The following is an 18,104-nucleotide window of genomic DNA, read 5'->3' as shown; positions in this document are numbered from 1 at the left end:
TTTGCTGCAATCCTTCGCACAGCAATAAGCAACTGTAGGAAGATGGAAGGCAAATGTCTCCAAGCTGATTTGGGTTCATGATTTCATAGAGCATGCTCTGAGGTGAGCACAAATATTTCCAGGTTCAAAGGACAGCCTCAACCTGACAGACATGATACTTCAGGATATTTGTATTCACCTTGCAAATCAGCACACCACACACCAGAAACAAGAACTGGTCATTACCTGGGAAGTCGACCATCCAAACCCATCCATTAGTAAGAACAAAGCCAGTATGTTTGGAAAGCATTTTCAAACTTTATTTACAACTGTCACAGTGACAAAAATGTAGTTTGAAAAAAATGCTAGCTTCTCCCTGAGGCTCAAAAAGAATTACAGAAATATAGAATGTATATCCTACAACAGGAGTAGTTTTACTGGAGTGCTTTGTTCTTTAGATGCGTTCAACAAATAGAAATATACACAATACTTCCACAAAAGGATGCAGACAGAAATACACAAGTCTTTAGGGCAGACAGCAGGTCTTGAGTCCATGGATTGCCATCTCATTGCTGCCAGATGATAGTATCTTTGATATACAGCTTTGACTTGGTGGTACAGACTGAGAGTAACACTTAGAAATAGGACAATTGGCTGGTATACAGGTGTATAAGCTCATTCAGGTAAGACAGCAAGATTAGAACAAGTGTTACAGATACAACAGCTGAATCCATCAGAGAAAGCGGTATCACTACATGATGACCATTTGGTGATAAATCATCCACCCACACAGGCAGGGAGAATATAACCAGGCCTGCAAGGCTAGAGACCAGCTGCAGTGCGGGAACACTGAATTTCTCCTGCTTTGCACAAGCTCATCTCCAAACTCCTATCTGCCTGAAACAGTTATGTAGAGCTGAGAAGTTATTGCCATTATGTTTAAAACACAAGCAAGACAAGACTAAAATGATCCTGCTAATGGGTTAAAAGCAGTTCCCGACCCCTGCCAGCGTTCAACTACTCATGAGGTATTAAAAATACAAATACACATGTTCAAATAGATTTTAAAAATGGAACCTGTTACAAGCAAAGGAGGGTGGCATTGGGATTATTATGAAAGTTTGGTTAAGGCCTTGACATTTCTTTTACTCTTCTGTAACCCCGGATTTGGTTTAGGTAGTAACTGTTCTCATCCTATTCCAAGAGCAACTGGCTCCCTGAGCTGGCCCACAAAGCCACAAGAGCATCACTTTCCAGGAAAATGGTGAGTTACTCCATGTGGCACCAGACTTCCCTCCCCAAACAGAGACAGACTGCTCCCTATTGGAGCAGGATACAGTGAGAAGGACCCAAACACACAGCCACAAACAACTATCTCAACCCTGCCACAAAACAGACATCTTGTTTCAGGATGTTTCAGGATGCTCAGGCTAACACTCCCCAGAGAGCTCCCCTCCCTCCACCTCCTCACTGATAATCCACACTGTCTGGTGTTAAGTCTTTGTATTACCTCCAGTCTGGCAGCATTCCCCTTCTGCAGGTCCCTGTGCAGGAGCAGCCAAACCTGTCCCCAAGCCTCACAAGCCCAGTGACCAGCACATTGAGATATGAAACCCTACAGCCTCAAAGACATTGAGGCAAGCAGGTACAATCCTCACCCTTCAGCTTTGGGCACTGGAATAAGACAAGACCAACCACAGTAGCCTTGGCAAACAGGAGAGAAAAATCCACGTGTTCAAATCTACATTAGTTCATGCTGCAAATGGATGTCTTTACATCAAATTTGCACTACCTCAAGCTAACTGCCTGCAAGATCAACTAGGGCCTTGCAGCAGCAGAGATGACAAGCAGCAGCCTAACATTACCCTGCAAATACAGCTGTTCAGCATTGAAAGGTCTAAAGGCAAACAGAGGGTGAAAAGACAGCTTTGGGAAAGTGACTAGTACAGGCTCAAGAGCGAGAGCAAGAAGCCCACTACTCCTAAGGATGCTCGCTTGACCCTAGGAGGTGCTGAACTGGGGAAAGCTACAGGTCCCTCAGCACTAGAGCATTTTGTGATGCTTTGCTACAAACCCTTCCACCTCCAGACACAGAAAATGGAAGCTTTAGGAAAAGCAAATCTGAGATGACCGCTCTGTTCTCAGGCTTCTGGTCAAAAGCAGCTCCCAGCTGAACACTGCTTTGCTTGGCTTCCCTCTGCACTCCCCATCCCCAAGCTCCCCCCTCCAGCATCCCTCAGGTGGTCACCCTCTGCCACATGCTTGGAACTTCACTGCTGCCTCCACCTCAGAAAAATACAGATAGTGATCTCGAGAACAGCAAACATTTCTCTGCGTTACTTCCTTCCTTCCTCAGAAGGTCTGGTGACACCAAGGGCTTCAGTTCTCAATACAGAGAATACAAAAAAACTAAAATCTTGCAGGTGCAAAGTTGAACTTGTCTTTTCTCTTTAAAAAGACTTTCAAAAAAAGTGTGGCTCTTCCTTCAGAAGGGTGCAGTCCCTTGCCTTTCCTCAGATGCCATTTATTGCTCCTTGTTGTCCTCCTTTGCATCTTCACAGCTTTCCTCCTCCTCCTCCTCCTGGACGAGGAACTCCTCAGGCGGCCATCTCAGCTCCCCACTCTCCACATCACCCTCCGTTGGCTCCACCACGATTGAGGGCAGGCGGTCCTTCAGCTTGCAGTAACAGTCAAAGTCAGAGGGATCGGGGAAAATCTGAAAGAGCCAAGAAAGAGCCTGTGAGAGGAGCTGCTCTCAAGCAGTCTTAGCTAACATCCAACTCTCAAAACTTGGTTTTCAGGGTGGACTGGTCTGCACACAGAGTACACAACTGTGTGATGGGAAAAACCCCTCAACTTCTTAGTAATTGCTGAGAACTTGAAATCAGCACAGCCCAAGAGGCTTTCAAAGCATATACGATTGCTTGGATAAGGCTCATCAAATAGGCACCTGCTTTTGGATATTTACCCAAAAGCCTCACCCCCTTCCCACCACAGCTTTTGCATGAATGCTCATGAGTTTGCAAACTGAGCTATCTGAATCTGCAAATCTGATCTTGTTTCCTGCTGCCAGTCAAGCTACACAAGCTACACTTGTGCTCCAGGCACTGCTGCCAGAAGGAGACGGTGGCACAAGATAGCACAGCACCAGAGCAGTCCTCACCCTCACAGTAAGGGTCTGTGCCTGGTGTCACTCCTAGGCAGCAGAAGCAGTCTGCATGAGAAGTTCAGCTGCATTCTGGTAGTATTCTGCATGCTACGGCTACTATCCATCAGCAGTGAAATGCAGCAGGAAGATGGTCTATGGAATTGTCACAGACTGACCCAAAGGTCAAAAATGGGACCACATTTCTTAGGGCTGGAGGTACCTATGGCATAGCTAAGAATTATGCATCCCAGCACAAAGTACAAGGACCTACTTATCCCCACTCCCCCATAGCAGCAGCATCAGGGCCCATACCCACAGGTAGTGCCATTGGGCTACAGGCTTTGATCCTTCCAGAAACTAATGCAAAAATATAGGTACAGGAAAAGCTGCATTCAGCCGTGCTGGAATGTTAACAGTGGGTCTGCATAACTAAACGGCAGAGTGAACAGAACAGGAATGCCTTGCTAGTGGAACAGCTACAAGCCCCACCTCATCCTGAGAAAAAGCATTCAGTGATAAGAACCAGTCCCCATATCAGATCCCCCAATTGGTATCCAGAAGACTGAGTAGCTCTGACTATTTCAGAACATTTTATCTGCATATCCATCATGGTTGCATTAAAACAGCCTGAAGAGGCTTATCACCAAATGCCTGGAGGTGCAGATGACACGAGGAGCCAGGTACTACACTTTCTCTGAACACCATCTGAATTCATCCAAGCCACAAGCCTTGCGGAGAGCAGCACAGCAAACCTCACATTGGAACACTGCACTTGGATGCTCATTTGGGAGCAAGAATTCATCTCTTCTGATCTTTTTAGTTCCAGCTCCAGAACAGGTTCCTGGCCCAGAAGCCTTGAGCATGAAGCACCACACTCCTCATGCCAATCATGCAGGTATCCCACCAGCCTGGGAAAGCCTTACCAAACACCACTCCATCAACTTGTTCTTCAGCCTAGCAACTGACTAGCAACAATTAACCACACTGAAAAGCTTTGTAGGAACCAGGTTATCAACTTGAAAAAGCCAGGCTGCTACTTAATATAGTCAGGCAGGGTAACTTTGGGAGCAGATGCTCAAGAAAGTGACTCAATGCACAAGTTGCCCTTGCACAGTGCCACTCTCAGGATAAGTGAGACCAGAACAGTTTCTTGGAGCTTTATGGCTTTTCAGTCAAACAAAGGCAGTTTCAGACACTCAGTACATTACTGGAAGTACAGTCAACAGCTCTAAAGCATCAACTTGATATCTCAACCCAGGAAAAAAAGTACCCTTGACATTACATTGTTTAGAAGGCTGCAATGGAAAAAGAAGTGTGGTTCAGGAGGTTATATAAGCTGATAGTGTCATGAAAATAGCCTCCTGTGCAAGAAAAATAGCAGTATAATAATTAAACTAACCTTTGGCTGCTATCATTTTAAGCACATTGGGTCAAATTGGAGCAATTTCTTTGAAAACAGTCTTTTTTTTTTTTTCCAGAAGCTAAGCAGTCATTTCCTTATTAAAAAAATCCCCGAAACACGGTGTGCAGCTTTTTTAATAAAAAACCAGCACAATCTTATCTCAAATAGCTGCAGGACAGACCAAACCCAAGAAGGTCACGATTTTTTCCACTAAGTCATGTCTTTTAATCGTAGAGGCAGCATGAAGCGAGATGTTGCAACTACATTTTCAAGGGGTGTGGACCATCAATGGAAAAATTATACAAAGGCAAATTTCCTAGCATGTGACAAGCAGGGCAGCACTGCCGGCCAAGTACAGGGACCGAAGGGAAGTGGTTTGCAGATTAAGATTTCGTTTGCACATCCAGGGAAATGGGATGGAAAAGTCTCCTGGGCCAACCCCAAAACAAGCTGAGTTGCAAGGCTCTTTTTACAAAGATTAGCAAAGCTTTCCATCAATCCACACGAGCAGTGCCATGCTGCATGTCACTCCCATGAGCAGAATCTGCTCCCTCTCCAGGTTTAGACAATGGGAAGAAAAGCCTCTGGAAAAAGCTTGCAGTGAGCTCCCCCCAGGAGTGCAGCAGGCTCAGATCTTACCTGCCAGCTCTGCACCCTCTCACACCACAGCCAAGACAGCCTGGCTGTGGAAACCTGCCTAGGAGCTTCTCCTCTTGCATTACCCAGCTCACCCACATGGAAAGATGACTCTGCATCTCCCCAGCACACAAAGAACACAATCTCCTTGTACTTATCAGTGAGCCTGCTGCTGACTTACCTGTCCCCAAATGACAGCCACCAAGCAGCTGTTTGGGAAAGCCAGCCAAAAGCAAGTTCAGAAGTAACTCAAAGATAGCTCTCTCTCTTCCTCACCCCCTATGCAGCATGATGGCTGCAATTCTTGCAGGCTTCCCCAGCTCTGTGGCATGTCACAGCTCCCAGCCCATGGCAAGAGATATCTGACAACTTTACAGCATAAGCAGCAATATACACTTGTGCTCTGCTCAACACTGCTTCTCACTTGCAGCAGCAAGACTGGTTTTCATGGGCCTCTCCAGATGATGTTCTGGAAACTCCTATCTTTCAATACAGTGAGAGCGGTGAAAAGCAGTACTTGAAACGAAAGCTTGAAATGATCTGCAGAAAGTCATGTTTGCCTCCGTTTCAGATGATCTAGCTCTGCTATCCTCAAATGAAGTCTTGGCAACAGGAATGGAAAGTTCCCTTGGCCCTGGGGAGGCTCATAGCCTCTCTGAGCATTCGCAGGGAGAGAAACACCAAAAGCAGGAGAGACGTCAGACAGCTAAGGAGATTAGTTCAGAGCTACCATAATCCAAGGGACACTTTTACATCCAAAACAACACCCACCTGTGCCCTCTGTTCCAAGAGTTTAAGTGCCTGCCTCCCCTCCCGTAGAGGCTGAAAGCTATTTCAGTTATATTGCAGGGAAACTAAGGTAAGAAGATCTTTCCAGATTATGTTACTGTTTGGGGGAAAGTTTTACCTCATTGTGGTATTACTAATACAAGACACAAAGGTCTGCACTGAGATGCATACCACTTCAGGGACAGGATATACCCTGAGGTACACACACCACCTCCCCTCCCAGTACTAAGATGTGAGTTTCAGACTTCTCCAGCAGTATCAAGTTGAAATTCTGGTTTCTGATTTGAAATATAAGTTCTTGAAACTAAATTCTGCTGTCACCAAGAGGCATGGCAAGCTCCTTCCAGGAAGTATTTAAATCATCTCAGTGCCTTCTGCAGAGGAATTTTCCAGCTACGAGAAGCAGCGCTGCTAAGTTTCACTCATACAGTAGTCATGACTTGAAACTGAGCTCCATCTAGTTATGCACACAGCGTGACTCAGGTTTATGAACTATGACAACTCCTCAGTCACAAGCACGTCTTGGGGGACAGAGGCAGGGAAACTTCAGCAGCATAACATCGTAACAATTTTCCATCAGAGTAATGAGACATCAAGTAGGGAGGAAAAAACATGCACTGAGGTGTTACCATGAGCTATTTGTCCTCAGTTTGAATTTCAGCAGAGCACTTCTTCCTGCACAGAATAGTTAGGAAGGTATTAGTTTGAGCTCTGCTCTTTCCATATACTGCTTATGCCTTCAGTAAAGGTCCAAGACCCTGCAATAAGCATTAGCTCAACCTGAAGTAATTGAGCTAACTGAACTTGTCTAGTAATCGTGCTATGTGGAAGCTGAACAGGTAAAGTTATCCTGAACTCAGTCATTCTAAACTCCACAGCCTCTCAAGGCGTCCCAGCAATGGTGAGCACCAGCTCCCACACAGGACTTCTCCGGGAGAGACCAAGGTGTAGAAGTGCCTCACAAGCAAACAAGATGAATCTCAGTCTCCATCCCTCACCACCAGACCCCAGGTCAGCCCCATGCCGCTCCCTTGCAGGCCCCCAAGCCATTGCACTACTGCTTTCTATCTCCCCAGTTGTTGGCGAAGTCAATGCTGACAGAGGCGTTCCACACTGATGCATCTCATGTCCCTCAGCACTGCAAAGGGGCCAGCAAAGAAATTGCTCAGGGGCCAGCAAAGAAATTGCACTTGCTAACACCAGTTCCCCCAACAATACTGATGTCCCAGGCCTTTGCCTGGAACGCTGGATGGGGCAATAAGCCTATTCACCTAGATTCAGTCAGTCTGACGTCATTCGCAGCTAACTGTGGCTGTGATTAACCCAGACAGATCCCAGCGTGATGCGATCATGACTTAAAGAGCTCAAGCTCCCCATGACAACCAAACCCCAGCTGATGGCATGAGGCAAACTCAGCCTCTTCATGCCAGTCTCCCAGAAGGCAGCCTGAGGCCCAACAAGACCAGCCAGTCAGGCTGCAGCAAAGCAGCATGCTCAGCTTAGGACACAGTATTTGCTTAAAACAAACACTTCAGGCAAATTGTTTTCAGCCGTGCTCAGATCCACTTTCAAGAAGTAAGGCAGGATCCACATCGCTGTTCTGACAATGTCAAGTCAGCCTTCAATCGGGCAGCAACACCCATGCTGCTGCAAGATGGCATTAGAGGACAAGCTGGCATAGTGCTGACAGGCTTTTCAGAGAACAGGTCTACCTGGTGCTGAAACTGCAAGCAGAACAGCAGCTCTAAGGGGCAGGGAAAAGGCCTGGCTCTGCGGGGACCACCAGGCAGGAGGGGTACAGAGACCTCCATAGGCACATCTGCTTGTAGCAGGGGCATCTGGAGCCATCGGCTGCATTTCAATGAGTTTTTTTGTTTAGCAGTCCCATGGGAATTATGGGATATCTATTAAAGATCCAGAAATAGCTCTCCACTGCAGGCACAAGACCCAGCATGACATCACCTCCTCAGCTGCATCTTCTGTTTTGTCTGTGCCTCCCTGCTCTGAGACTCGCATCCAGATTTCACCATTCATTTCCCCCACCTTCAGTAGGCTCAGAGCAGCTTTACTTTGCAGATGCAGGAATAAAAAAACTGCTCCGTACTAAAAGGCTTTGAAGTTAGCACATCAGCTCACAAGCATTTGGCACGCTAACTGGAAAAAGGTATCTATGCCGAGAAAGCACATTGTGCAAATGAAACCACATACAAATTACTAAGCCTACACAGACAACTCAGTTATCATAGCTATGAGACTTCTGCAGCTCAGGTTTTCACATCACTGCAGCTATGTCCAGCCTAAAGAACACCAGGAAGCATTGCTGGGAGATGCACACCTCCTGGGGATGTATAAACACACTCTGGAGTGTGAGCAGAGGGAAGGAGTGGGCAGAAGAAAAGCTGACAAGCCACAAGTTCCAGCAGAAGGAACCAGTGAATCTGTGAGACAGGCAGGAGCCCTGACGTTCAGTGAGCATCATGGGGTGAAGAAACCAAGCTGCTAAGAGTTTACACTCTGGAGGTGTTGGTTTCCTCAGTTTACTTCCAGGGCTTCACTAGGAAAACAGAAGTACTTTAAAATAGCAGTTTCTGAGGTAGGTCACAGATCCTTCTCTGCACAGCCCCAAGGGCAGCACAATGAACCCTAGCTTCATGTCATCTCTGCAGCAGAACAAACCCAAGTTCTACTACATGAGAAGCTCTGGAAACTAAAAGCTCGCCTCTCATAGCTCTGGATCCACTGTTTTGCTTCCTGTAACCAACAGCGGTCACGCTCACTGTGAGCGCGCTGCTCTGCAGGTGGGTGAGGTAAGATGCTGCAGCTTAGCTCAAGCCTCAGTGCTGGAGCAGTCATGCTCTGTTAGCTCTGTCTGGTTTTAAGTTATTGCACTACAGCCCTCAGACCAGCATACCATTTTCCACGTACCAAATGCTTTCCATCAGCAGGATGAAGCAAGAAGTGCCAAACCTCAAGACAGAACAGCGTTCATGATACTATTTGAATTTGATTTGTCCTTCCTATTTTAACTTCAATTTTCAGCTGCTTAAGGATGATTTCAACTTCTTACAGCGACATTTTCAGCTATGCAGTCAAGAGGAAGAAGGTTGCAACCTACTCTCAATCTTCTTTGCACTAACCTGATTTAGAGGCAGACCTCATCCCCAGCCCACACACCGCCCAGCAGCATCTGCCCTCCAATACCCCAGGCCTTTCTGTCATCAGTTCAGCTTACAACAGAGCCAAAGACTAGAAGGCAGTTAGCAGCTCCTGTGGGCACTGAGAACCCCATGACCAAATCACTACAGAGAACAGATCCAAACTAGACAAGCCCTGCATAGATGCAAGTTGTTAGCATTTACAACAAACATCTTCAGGTTCAGATGGTCCATTCAAAGCTGAAGGGGTTTGCTCTCCAGTTCACCCAAACAGACTCACTGAGGTCATTACCACTAGGGGAAAACCTCACTGAAGCAATTCATCACAAATAAGAAGGGTACCCAGACTGCCTCCCACTGCACAGTTTGGATAAGTAAACCAACATCTGACCTGAGTGGGTTAGATGCCTGCATACAGAATATCGTTTAAGACACTTGTTTGAATATCTGGCAAGACTAGTGCAATAGCTTCAACTTTCACAGCCATTCCCACTGCTATACACATTCTCTGTAGCAGAGGAAAGCAAGGCCATATGCTTTCCACTAACTCAAGCACTAAAACAGAACTGCTATTTCCACATACAGGCAATAAACCAAATTACTTGCACTGTTCAGATAGAGAATTCTGACCAAAAAAAGCAATGCAGCCCCACTTTCCCCCCTGCAGCTTTGGCTTCTGCCTGAGCTGTGGCCCAAAGTTCTGTTGATTTCACGCCTCAGAGCACTGTTACAGGCTTGTGGCTCATTTTTCAGACATAAATATGCAAGTGTACAACAGCACACCTAATCTGAATGCCCACACAGAGCAAGTGCCTCTGTGCAGGCTGTGTCACATCTGCAAAGGAAGAACTGCAATCTGCCATGAAGAGTCACCCTGTGCAGACTAACACAAGTCCTGTGCATGTACAGCTCCTATGTTAAACCTCATCAACAAGTCTCCTGTCAGGGTAGGGAAACTCGGATCTAACAGGCAAAGATACACAACTCACTCTTTGACTGATTGGAAGTACTGAGGCTGAAGGACAAAGGCTGGAGTTTGAGACCACCCCTTCAACTCGGTTATGGACTAAGAGGTTAAAAGCTAATTACATTAATCACCAGTTGCAGAATGGATGCAGCTCATGCCTTCAGGTTCTGTGCTTGCATGCACACCTCAAGGCTTGTCGGTGCTGTGTCCAGCCTCACTATATCTTACAATAGGCTTAATCCTTTCAAACAGGGGGAAAATCAAGGAATAGCTTGGAAGATTTAAGTGCTGTACAAACAAGTCCCTTCTGCTGCAGACAAATCATTTGCAAGCCATGGTCACAGAGACCCCAGCAGCCTCTCAGCCCGGTGTCTGACACGGACCCTTCCTTAGGGCATCTCCTCTCCCACTGAGCCTGTGTGCACACCCAACAAGCTGGGGTTCAGGGACTTCAGAAACAAAGCACTCTGCCAATCTGAGCAGATAACTAAGCGATATTTCAGCCAAGCAAGCACTGCAGCTCACTGACCAGCCCTTACTGCAGGACCTCCTATTACGTTTACCAGAGCAAACCCATGGTTCAGCCCAGGCAGCTCCGCAGGGGCTCGAGCACTCACCTGATACGAGAGCCCATCTTTACGGGGGCTGAGTCCGATCTCATCCATAGCCGGGGTGCTCATCATCACTTCGGTCATCTCGGCTGATCTCAGGTAATCAGGGCTGGAAACAAAGGACAGCACTCAGACCACCTCAGAGCTCCGGAAGGTCTGAGCGAGGTTTAAGCGGCATCAGAGCGGTCCGCGAGCCGAGGCCGGCAGCAGCAGCACCTGGCTGCCCCCTCCCTGCGCCCACCCCAACCCCCCGCGCAGGAGACGAAGTAACGGGGCTCAGCATCCCCGCGCCCCCCGAAACGGGCAGCAGGCAGCGCCCACTCACCAGGGCAGGGGACAAAGCACAGACATGAAGTCCCGGCGGAGGCTGCCCACGCCCTCGGGGTGGCGGCAGGGCACCGAGGCACACGAGGCTGCCGGAGGGCGGGAGCTGTGCGCGGTACAGCCGAGCGCAACCACAACGCGCCGCACCACCGCCTCCCTCTGAGCCCCAGCGGCAGCGCCGCGCCGCCTTAAATAGCCGCGGGGGCGTGGCCTCCTCAGTGCCCGCCCCTCCGCATGACGTCAGCATTTTCATGAATGGCTTCGGCGCGCCACTCTCGGGGGCAGAGTGTGGTGGGGGAGGGGCGTGGCCGCGGCCGCTCTGTCGCGTGAGGGCGGGGAGGCGGCGCGCTTCGTGCCCGCCGTAATGCGGTGCGCCGCTGGGCGCTGCGTGTGCGGCCGTGCGGAGCCTTCATGTGTATGTGCGTGCCGTGACTTCGTGCCTTTGCGTGTGTGTGTGTGTGTGTGCCGCGGGAGGGTTGTGCGAGCTGCGAGGTTCGCGCGTTGCCCTCAGTTCTGCTCCGGCAGCCCTCATACACGTGTGCATGCAGCCATAGGTGTGCTTGTTTCGTCCGGCAGGATATTGTAAGCTTCTTAGTTTCGTGTTATATAATGATGGCGTATGTGGGTGTTTGACATCAGGCGTCTCCTCCCCTGTGCCAGATTACTGCCAGTCCCAAGGAGCTGACCCAGCTCATGGGAGCTCAGGTGGGTACAGGTGAGCCCTGCGGGTCCCTCTCACTGCTGTGCTGATGGGTTTTGTGCTAAGAAAGGGCTTAGCCTGCACAGCACATTTCTGAGGCTGAGCAATTGACATCCGGGCTGGGGGGAGCTCAGTTCCCTCAGGCAGGTCACCAGGAACAAACCTGGCTCAGGCCCAGTGGGGGAGCTTGAGGGTCGTTGCTGTTAGTGCTCACTTTGGCAGGAAGCCATTGTGAGGCTCATCCTTATGATCAGCCATAGGTGTGTTAATTGTCCTCTTGGAGAAGGGCTGAAGCTGGAGAAGTGGGATCTGCCCTGGCTGAGGTGTGTACCAGCAGCACTGCAGCTCTGCCCCATCTTTAAGAAAGCCTCAGGGGAAGTGTCTGTGTACCTCAGAGATGTGGGGTCCTCTATGAGGCAGGAGGATTTCCCAGTGGAGGGAAGGTGTGTAGCACAGCTGCACCTCGTGCTTGTTCACCTTGCCCAAAATGGTAGGAAAAGAGTCAGTTTTTGCCTTTTGTTTTCAGCCATTTCTAGGAAATGGAGCCCAGCATCACCTGATTTCTACTTTTTTTTCTCCACCCCCAATATGCTCACCAGCTCCCTGTTTCACTGCTGCACATTTTTGCACTAAGCACTTGGGACCTGCTTGCAACGTAGCAGTAGTCATTGCATTTACATTCATTTGCAGGGAGATGGACAGCTCTGGGGCTGATGGCACAGTAGCTGCGGGGTCCACAGCATCTCTGACATCCCAGATCCCCCACATCCACTGCAGTATCCATCTGGACAGGTGGGGCTGCTCCAGCAGCCATGACACCCGCAGTGTCACCTCCATCACCTCCATCCAGCTCACAGGAGCTCACAGCCCCCTGTCCTCCTGAGTCTTTCAGGGAAAGTTTCTTAGTGAATAAAACATACTCTCCCCACTTGGAACTGAAAAACAAAACCATGGAAACATTGGAACATATGAACTGCATGCTGTCCCACCTGGCACCGACCCCTTCCTTGCTGAAGGGCATGCCCTATTTATTTCCTCAGAAAAATGAAAGGCCGTTGCTCCTTCCTTCCAGCCATTTTCTGCACAGCATTGCCTTCTGCAGTGACTTCTGACTCGTGCTTGCCAGAAAAAAGCAGTCCTGCGAGAGCAGTTGGGAGCAGTGAACCTGGAGGGGCTGGTGGGTGAGTGGCACCAGAGCCCTTAGGCTTGTCCTGATCAATAGGTGTGTGCTGAAGGCCTCTGCTGGCCCTGCTGTGGTGGGTGAGCAGAGGAGAGCAGAAAGGAGAATGGGATAGAGGACACAGACACACCACTGGTTCAAGAACACAGAAGTAGCCATGTGACGAACCCATTTTTCATCTGACTTTCCTTGCTTTTCTTCTCTGTTGCTAAGAGGATGCATCACATGAACACTCTGTCCCCCCTGGACAGTGTTTCACCCAGCAGCCTGGGCTTGGATGCACTCAAATGTGTTTTGAGTAGGGCAGGATCAGGCCTGAAAGCAGGGCTTGGTGCTCAGCGAGCCCTCACTTGGCTCATATACGTGTCCTGCTAGCACCTCCTTCTGGTGCCTACTGCAAGAGGCATCATCTCTGTTCTGCTGAACCTGGCACTGCTCACACCTAGCACAGTATTTCTGTGTCACACGCACAGATGATATATCTAAAATGTCGTTTCACTGCAGCACTTGGCCTTCTGAACCTTCAGGGCTTGCTCTGTGCTCACACCAGCCACCAGTGCTGAGGAACACAGAGCAATGGGCTGCCCTCCCCTGCCCAGCACAGCCCCAGCAAAGAGGCAGCAGACGTGCAGCAAGGCCTGGATGCAGCAGGAACACAGAAGGGCAAATTAGGAACAAAGTGTGTCCGTGTTGATATTTATATTCTGTCAGCGTAAATGAAATGCGTTTTGGCCGGAATCGGTGTATGGAAAATATCTTCATTTGAAAAATTGAATCCTTTACTGAACCACTGCCCTCCCCCTTTTTCTTGCACTCGGGTTTTATTTATTAATGGATGTATTTCATTACCAGCGTGTCCCACTGGTGCTTGGATCCCTGCTTGCAGGCAGGTGAGGCCCTGTGAAGAGGGCTGGTGCTGCAGGCCTGATGGCATGTCACCTTGTATGGCAGCAGGGCCTGAGAGACATCTCTGTGCCCCAGGAGAAGGAGGCAGGAACTGAACCAAGTTTTGGGAAGGCACCAAAACAGGAGCTGAGGGGAGACGTATTGATCCTTGTTTCTTGCTCTTTTTGCATGGAGAGGAGACTCAGTGCAAGTCCCCGTGGCCGTGGTGTGCCCGGATTCAGGGAGCTACTCCCAGGCTGCAGCAATGCCCATCAGCCTGCTTTGCATGTGCACGTGTGCAAGAGGCAGCAAAGTTCCCCGTGTGCAGGGCTCCATCCCAGGTCTGATGCAAGTCTCTTACTGATGCCTATTAAGTCAAGCCATGATGCTCAGCGATGACCTTAAGTCTGACCTACATCTGTCAAGGAGCAAGAAGTAATCCCATGAAATCCTCAGCTTCCTACTTATGCACCGAGGCCAGTTATCCCGTGCCTTCTGCCCCGAGAGCCTTCTAAGGCAGATCAATGCACTAGCTGCTTCTTGAGGGACGCCAGGAATGAAGAGCCAAAGTGTTTGTGCTCTGCAGCCTCTAAGGATGCTCTTTCCTCTCTTTAGGCTTGAACTGACCCCAGGGGGAGATAATGTTGGTGTAAAGGACACTGTCACAGCCCAGCCCAGGGTGGATGTATGTAAATTTGTATCTTAATGTACAGAACAAAGTTTTGCCATGTAAAAGCAGTGAGAAGAAGAGCAGATTTCTCTATGGAGAAATCCTCTGTGTTATTTTAGTGGAGAAGACTCTCACTGAGTGCTTGATGCCAGCAGGTTTGTGGGTGGGCAGGAGTCTCCCCAGACAGAGCCTCAGCCAGCACCAGCTTTGTCTTGCAGTTGGGGTGTTTCTGCAATACCGAGAACTATTGCCATGGCTCCCTTCCCTGCCTAAAACAAGCACCCTGCTGCTGAGGGCATAAATTACAGACTCTACCAATGCTGTGACAAGTGGCACTTGTCCTACTAACCACCCCTCACAGCACTCTGTACCCCTTCCATGGGGAATGCCAATGCCACGATGCACGGCTGTTCCTGCAGGGGATTTGCCCATCAGCGTGTGCCAGCCTGTAGCAGCTTAATGGGCTCAGGTAAAGGCAGGGACTGCATTCTTCTCTGGAAATTAAAAATCTCATCACCACGGGACACAGTGGTGCCAAGTGAGTTCAACAAACAGCCAACAGATTCAGGAGGGTCAGTATCTGTGGTGACATGGATTAGACCAGGAATGATTTCTTTTATGGTAGTCCCAGCTATTGGACCACCACCAACACCAGCATCTCACTTGAAGCGTGGTGTTCCCAGCACCACATTGCACCCTGCTTCTTGTGGAGAGCCTCATCCAGCAGAGACCTGCCAACAGGGATGCAAGGCATGAGGGTGCAGCAGAGCCACACAAGCATTGCTGTGGGCTGCTCAATAGAAAAGCAATCACAGTCCATCTAAAGGCGTGTGATTTAATCCTGGGGGACCAACAAGGGGAGATCCAAAATAAACAACATCTGTGCATTCACAAATAGGAAATGGAGTTGCTTTCATGTCCTGAGCCTGTTGATTAACCAGAGCTATTGTTTGACTTGGCTCTCACTGCCTGGTAACTTGGAAGGAAGGTAACTAAAAGGGATCGTTTGGTTACACTCCCTAAATCTGAGTATCTTTAAATAGTGCATGAGTTTGCAGTTTGGCTACAGAGGACTGATGGGAAAAGGTAGCAGAAGAGTGCAGATGGCTATCAGAAGGGAACCTGTGTTTAGTCTGCTTGTGCCAGATGGGAATGGAAAGTTTGCTCCCTTGCCAAGTGTTTAAAAGAGGAAATAGGATGTGATATTGTGCCTCCCACTCCTTTCTCTCCCCTGAAACCAGCACGCTGCTCTACTTCCACTTGGTGTAAAAAATAAAAAATGCAGCTTGGACCACTTCAAGCCTCGGAGATGGCTAGAGAGAGATCTCATTCCTTTTTAATGTGTGCATTGTATAGAGATGGACAGAACAGTATATTTTTACACACAACTGATCCAGCACTACGCAGCACCTGTCTTCCAGTCTCTCATATTACTCAGCACAACAGAAACGAGACTACAAAGTTCCAAACTGCAGAGATGTCCTGCTGTGACCTCCCTGTCTCTGGCCAGCAGGAGATGGACCTCTGCCACAGCCCCACAGCAAGACTCATGTCAAGTAACACCTTGGCTGAGAAACCCACCTGTGAGACAAACCACAGTCTCTCTCCTCAAACTCCTGTGATTTCTCCTGGCTCATAGAGCTCTGTCCTTCTGGAGGAGGTGGAGACTGAGATAATAATGGAGTGGGGGCTCAGCAGGTGGTTTTAGGACATGCTGGGGCTCACCCCAACCCTGTCCCACTAGCATGGGCCTTGCAGCAACCTCTGTAATACAGTGCATCAGTAAACACTCAGGTTAACCTCAGAAATACCTCATGGTACTGAATGCCATGAATCACCACTAAGAGCTTTGGGCAGAAGGGATCTCTGGAGATCTCTTGCCCAGCCCATGCTCAAAGCAGGCTGACCTGCCAAGCAGGCGCAGTTGCAGAGGGCTGGTGGAGCTGAGTTCTGAATATTTCCAGAGCAGAGACCCCTCAGCCCCCTCCCCAGCAACTATTCCACTGCCTCACCAGACACAAAGTGAATAATTTTCTTGCTTTCTAACCAGAATTTCCATTCTGTATCTCCTGTCTGTTGCTTCTTGGCCTCTTGACATGTACCTGAAAGAAGAGTGTGGTTCTGTCTCTTCACCAAGCCTCCATTTTAGGTGTTGGATGATGGGAGCTAGATTCCCTCCTTTACTTTTTCTTCTCCATACAGAGCAGACCAACCTCTAAATAACTTTAAACAGTGTCCTTGCTGGTTAAGGAGAGCTCTTGAGAGCTATTTGCCAAGTTCAGGTAGAAATGCAGAGAGCAGCAGCATCGCTGCCGGGCACAGTTGGGCATGGGCTGAAGAGCAGAGTGGGATGCAGGATGGGATTCAGCCTTGGCAGTCTCACTGATGCAGAGACTTCACCCAAACCAGCTTGCAGAGCTGTGACCTGTGCTGCATGTCCTGTGGTCACCTGCCAGCCCACATTACCAGAGCTGTCAGCCCTCTGCCACATGAGTGTGGGGTCACAGGGGCGTAGGCTCAGCAGCCCCCCCCACTTGTAAGCCAATCCAAAAGCTGGAAGAGAACAGCTCTTCCCAGTGTCTTGTGACAGTCAGGATGATCAGGTCTCAGTAAAAAGCATCTGCCAGTGTGGCTTGCTGTGGGCTTTGGAAGGAGATCAAAAGCATGGCAACAATGGCACGGAAGTGTTTTGCATGCAGTGACACTCATTTTCCAAATTTCTCATCTCCCAACAGCAACGGGGCAGTGCCATCAGCTGGTGGTGTGTTTAGTGGCTGCACTGAAAGGCAGCAGCACAGAAACTTGGGAGGACAATTCTGACTTTCTGGAAGTGAAAAGTGAAGTGCTTGAGCTTAGGAAGGGTGCTGGGAAGGAAGGCAGGTTCATCTCCGAAAGCCAAGCTCTGGGTATAGCACAGGGCACAGCTAATAGACAGCAAGGAGAAAATCATGGAAATGCCCACGTTGTTTGCTTCCTTCTTCTGCATTCATTTGTCTTTTGATTACTGCAAGGTCTCCAAGCGATAATTAGGAGTGGACACATTGCAAGAGTTCTCAGATCTAATTGAGCTCTCTTGAAAGTAAACCATTTATAACAACCTTTTGCAGAAAGAAAACACAATGTACTCTACATTGGTACAGCCAAGAATATGCTGTCCTGTGGCCTGATTAGTCCACCTGCAGCACACCAGTGATGAGCAGCAGCACGGAGTCTTTTGCTCCAGTAGGCAAAGGGTTACATGGCTTAAACCTGATCCCATTACAATCAATAGGAAGTTTAGAACCCCTTAAACAGGAGTTCTAGGCTGCTGGGCTTGTGTCTGTATGCACAGAGTATCTAACAGAAAGGAACTGGAGGAGGCTGGTAGGAAGGTGTTATCCTCCCCTGTGTGTCTGACTTTCAGAAGGCAGTGATACCCCTAGCCAGTCCCTAACTGAAGTGAAGAGGAGTGTGTTTTTGGAACAGAGCTCCCACAGATGCCTAGAAATGCCCCTTTTGGCTTTCTGCTTGTCTAGGGCAGGAGCACAACGCCAAAGCAGGGAGCTGGCCCTGCCTGACACCCAGGCTTCCCTGGCTAACAGACGAACAGAGCTTGGAGGCACGGAGACACCAATCATTTATCCACTAAAAAGGGTTGGTTTGGACTAAAGCTGCCAAT

The 18,104-nt window shown here is 49.0% G+C and overlaps 1 protein-coding gene across 1 annotated transcript; it reads right to left on the bottom strand.

Annotated features, from left to right (window-relative positions):
• Positions 1-273: 273 nt before the first annotated feature.
• Positions 274-11,182, bottom strand: LBH (LBH regulator of Wnt signaling pathway). Its single transcript, XM_031598641.2, has 3 exons — positions 11,013-11,182; positions 10,694-10,796; positions 274-2,695 (listed from the first exon to the last, which is right to left on the bottom strand). Exons 1-3 carry the CDS (start codon positions 11,036-11,038, stop codon positions 2,504-2,506), a joined length of 321 nt encoding a protein of 106 aa, XP_031454501.1. The 5' UTR covers positions 11,039-11,182; the 3' UTR covers positions 274-2,503.
• Positions 11,183-18,104: the final 6,922 nt, after the last annotated feature.

This window comes from Phasianus colchicus, chromosome 2, assembly GCF_987193195.1.
Source record: "Phasianus colchicus chromosome 2, bPhaCol1.hap1.1, whole genome shotgun sequence".
Lineage (NCBI taxonomy): Eukaryota > Metazoa > Chordata > Aves > Galliformes > Phasianidae > Phasianus > Phasianus colchicus.
The sequence above is the reverse complement of the archived record's forward strand: the minus strand, read 5'-3'. Positions and strand labels throughout refer to the sequence as shown.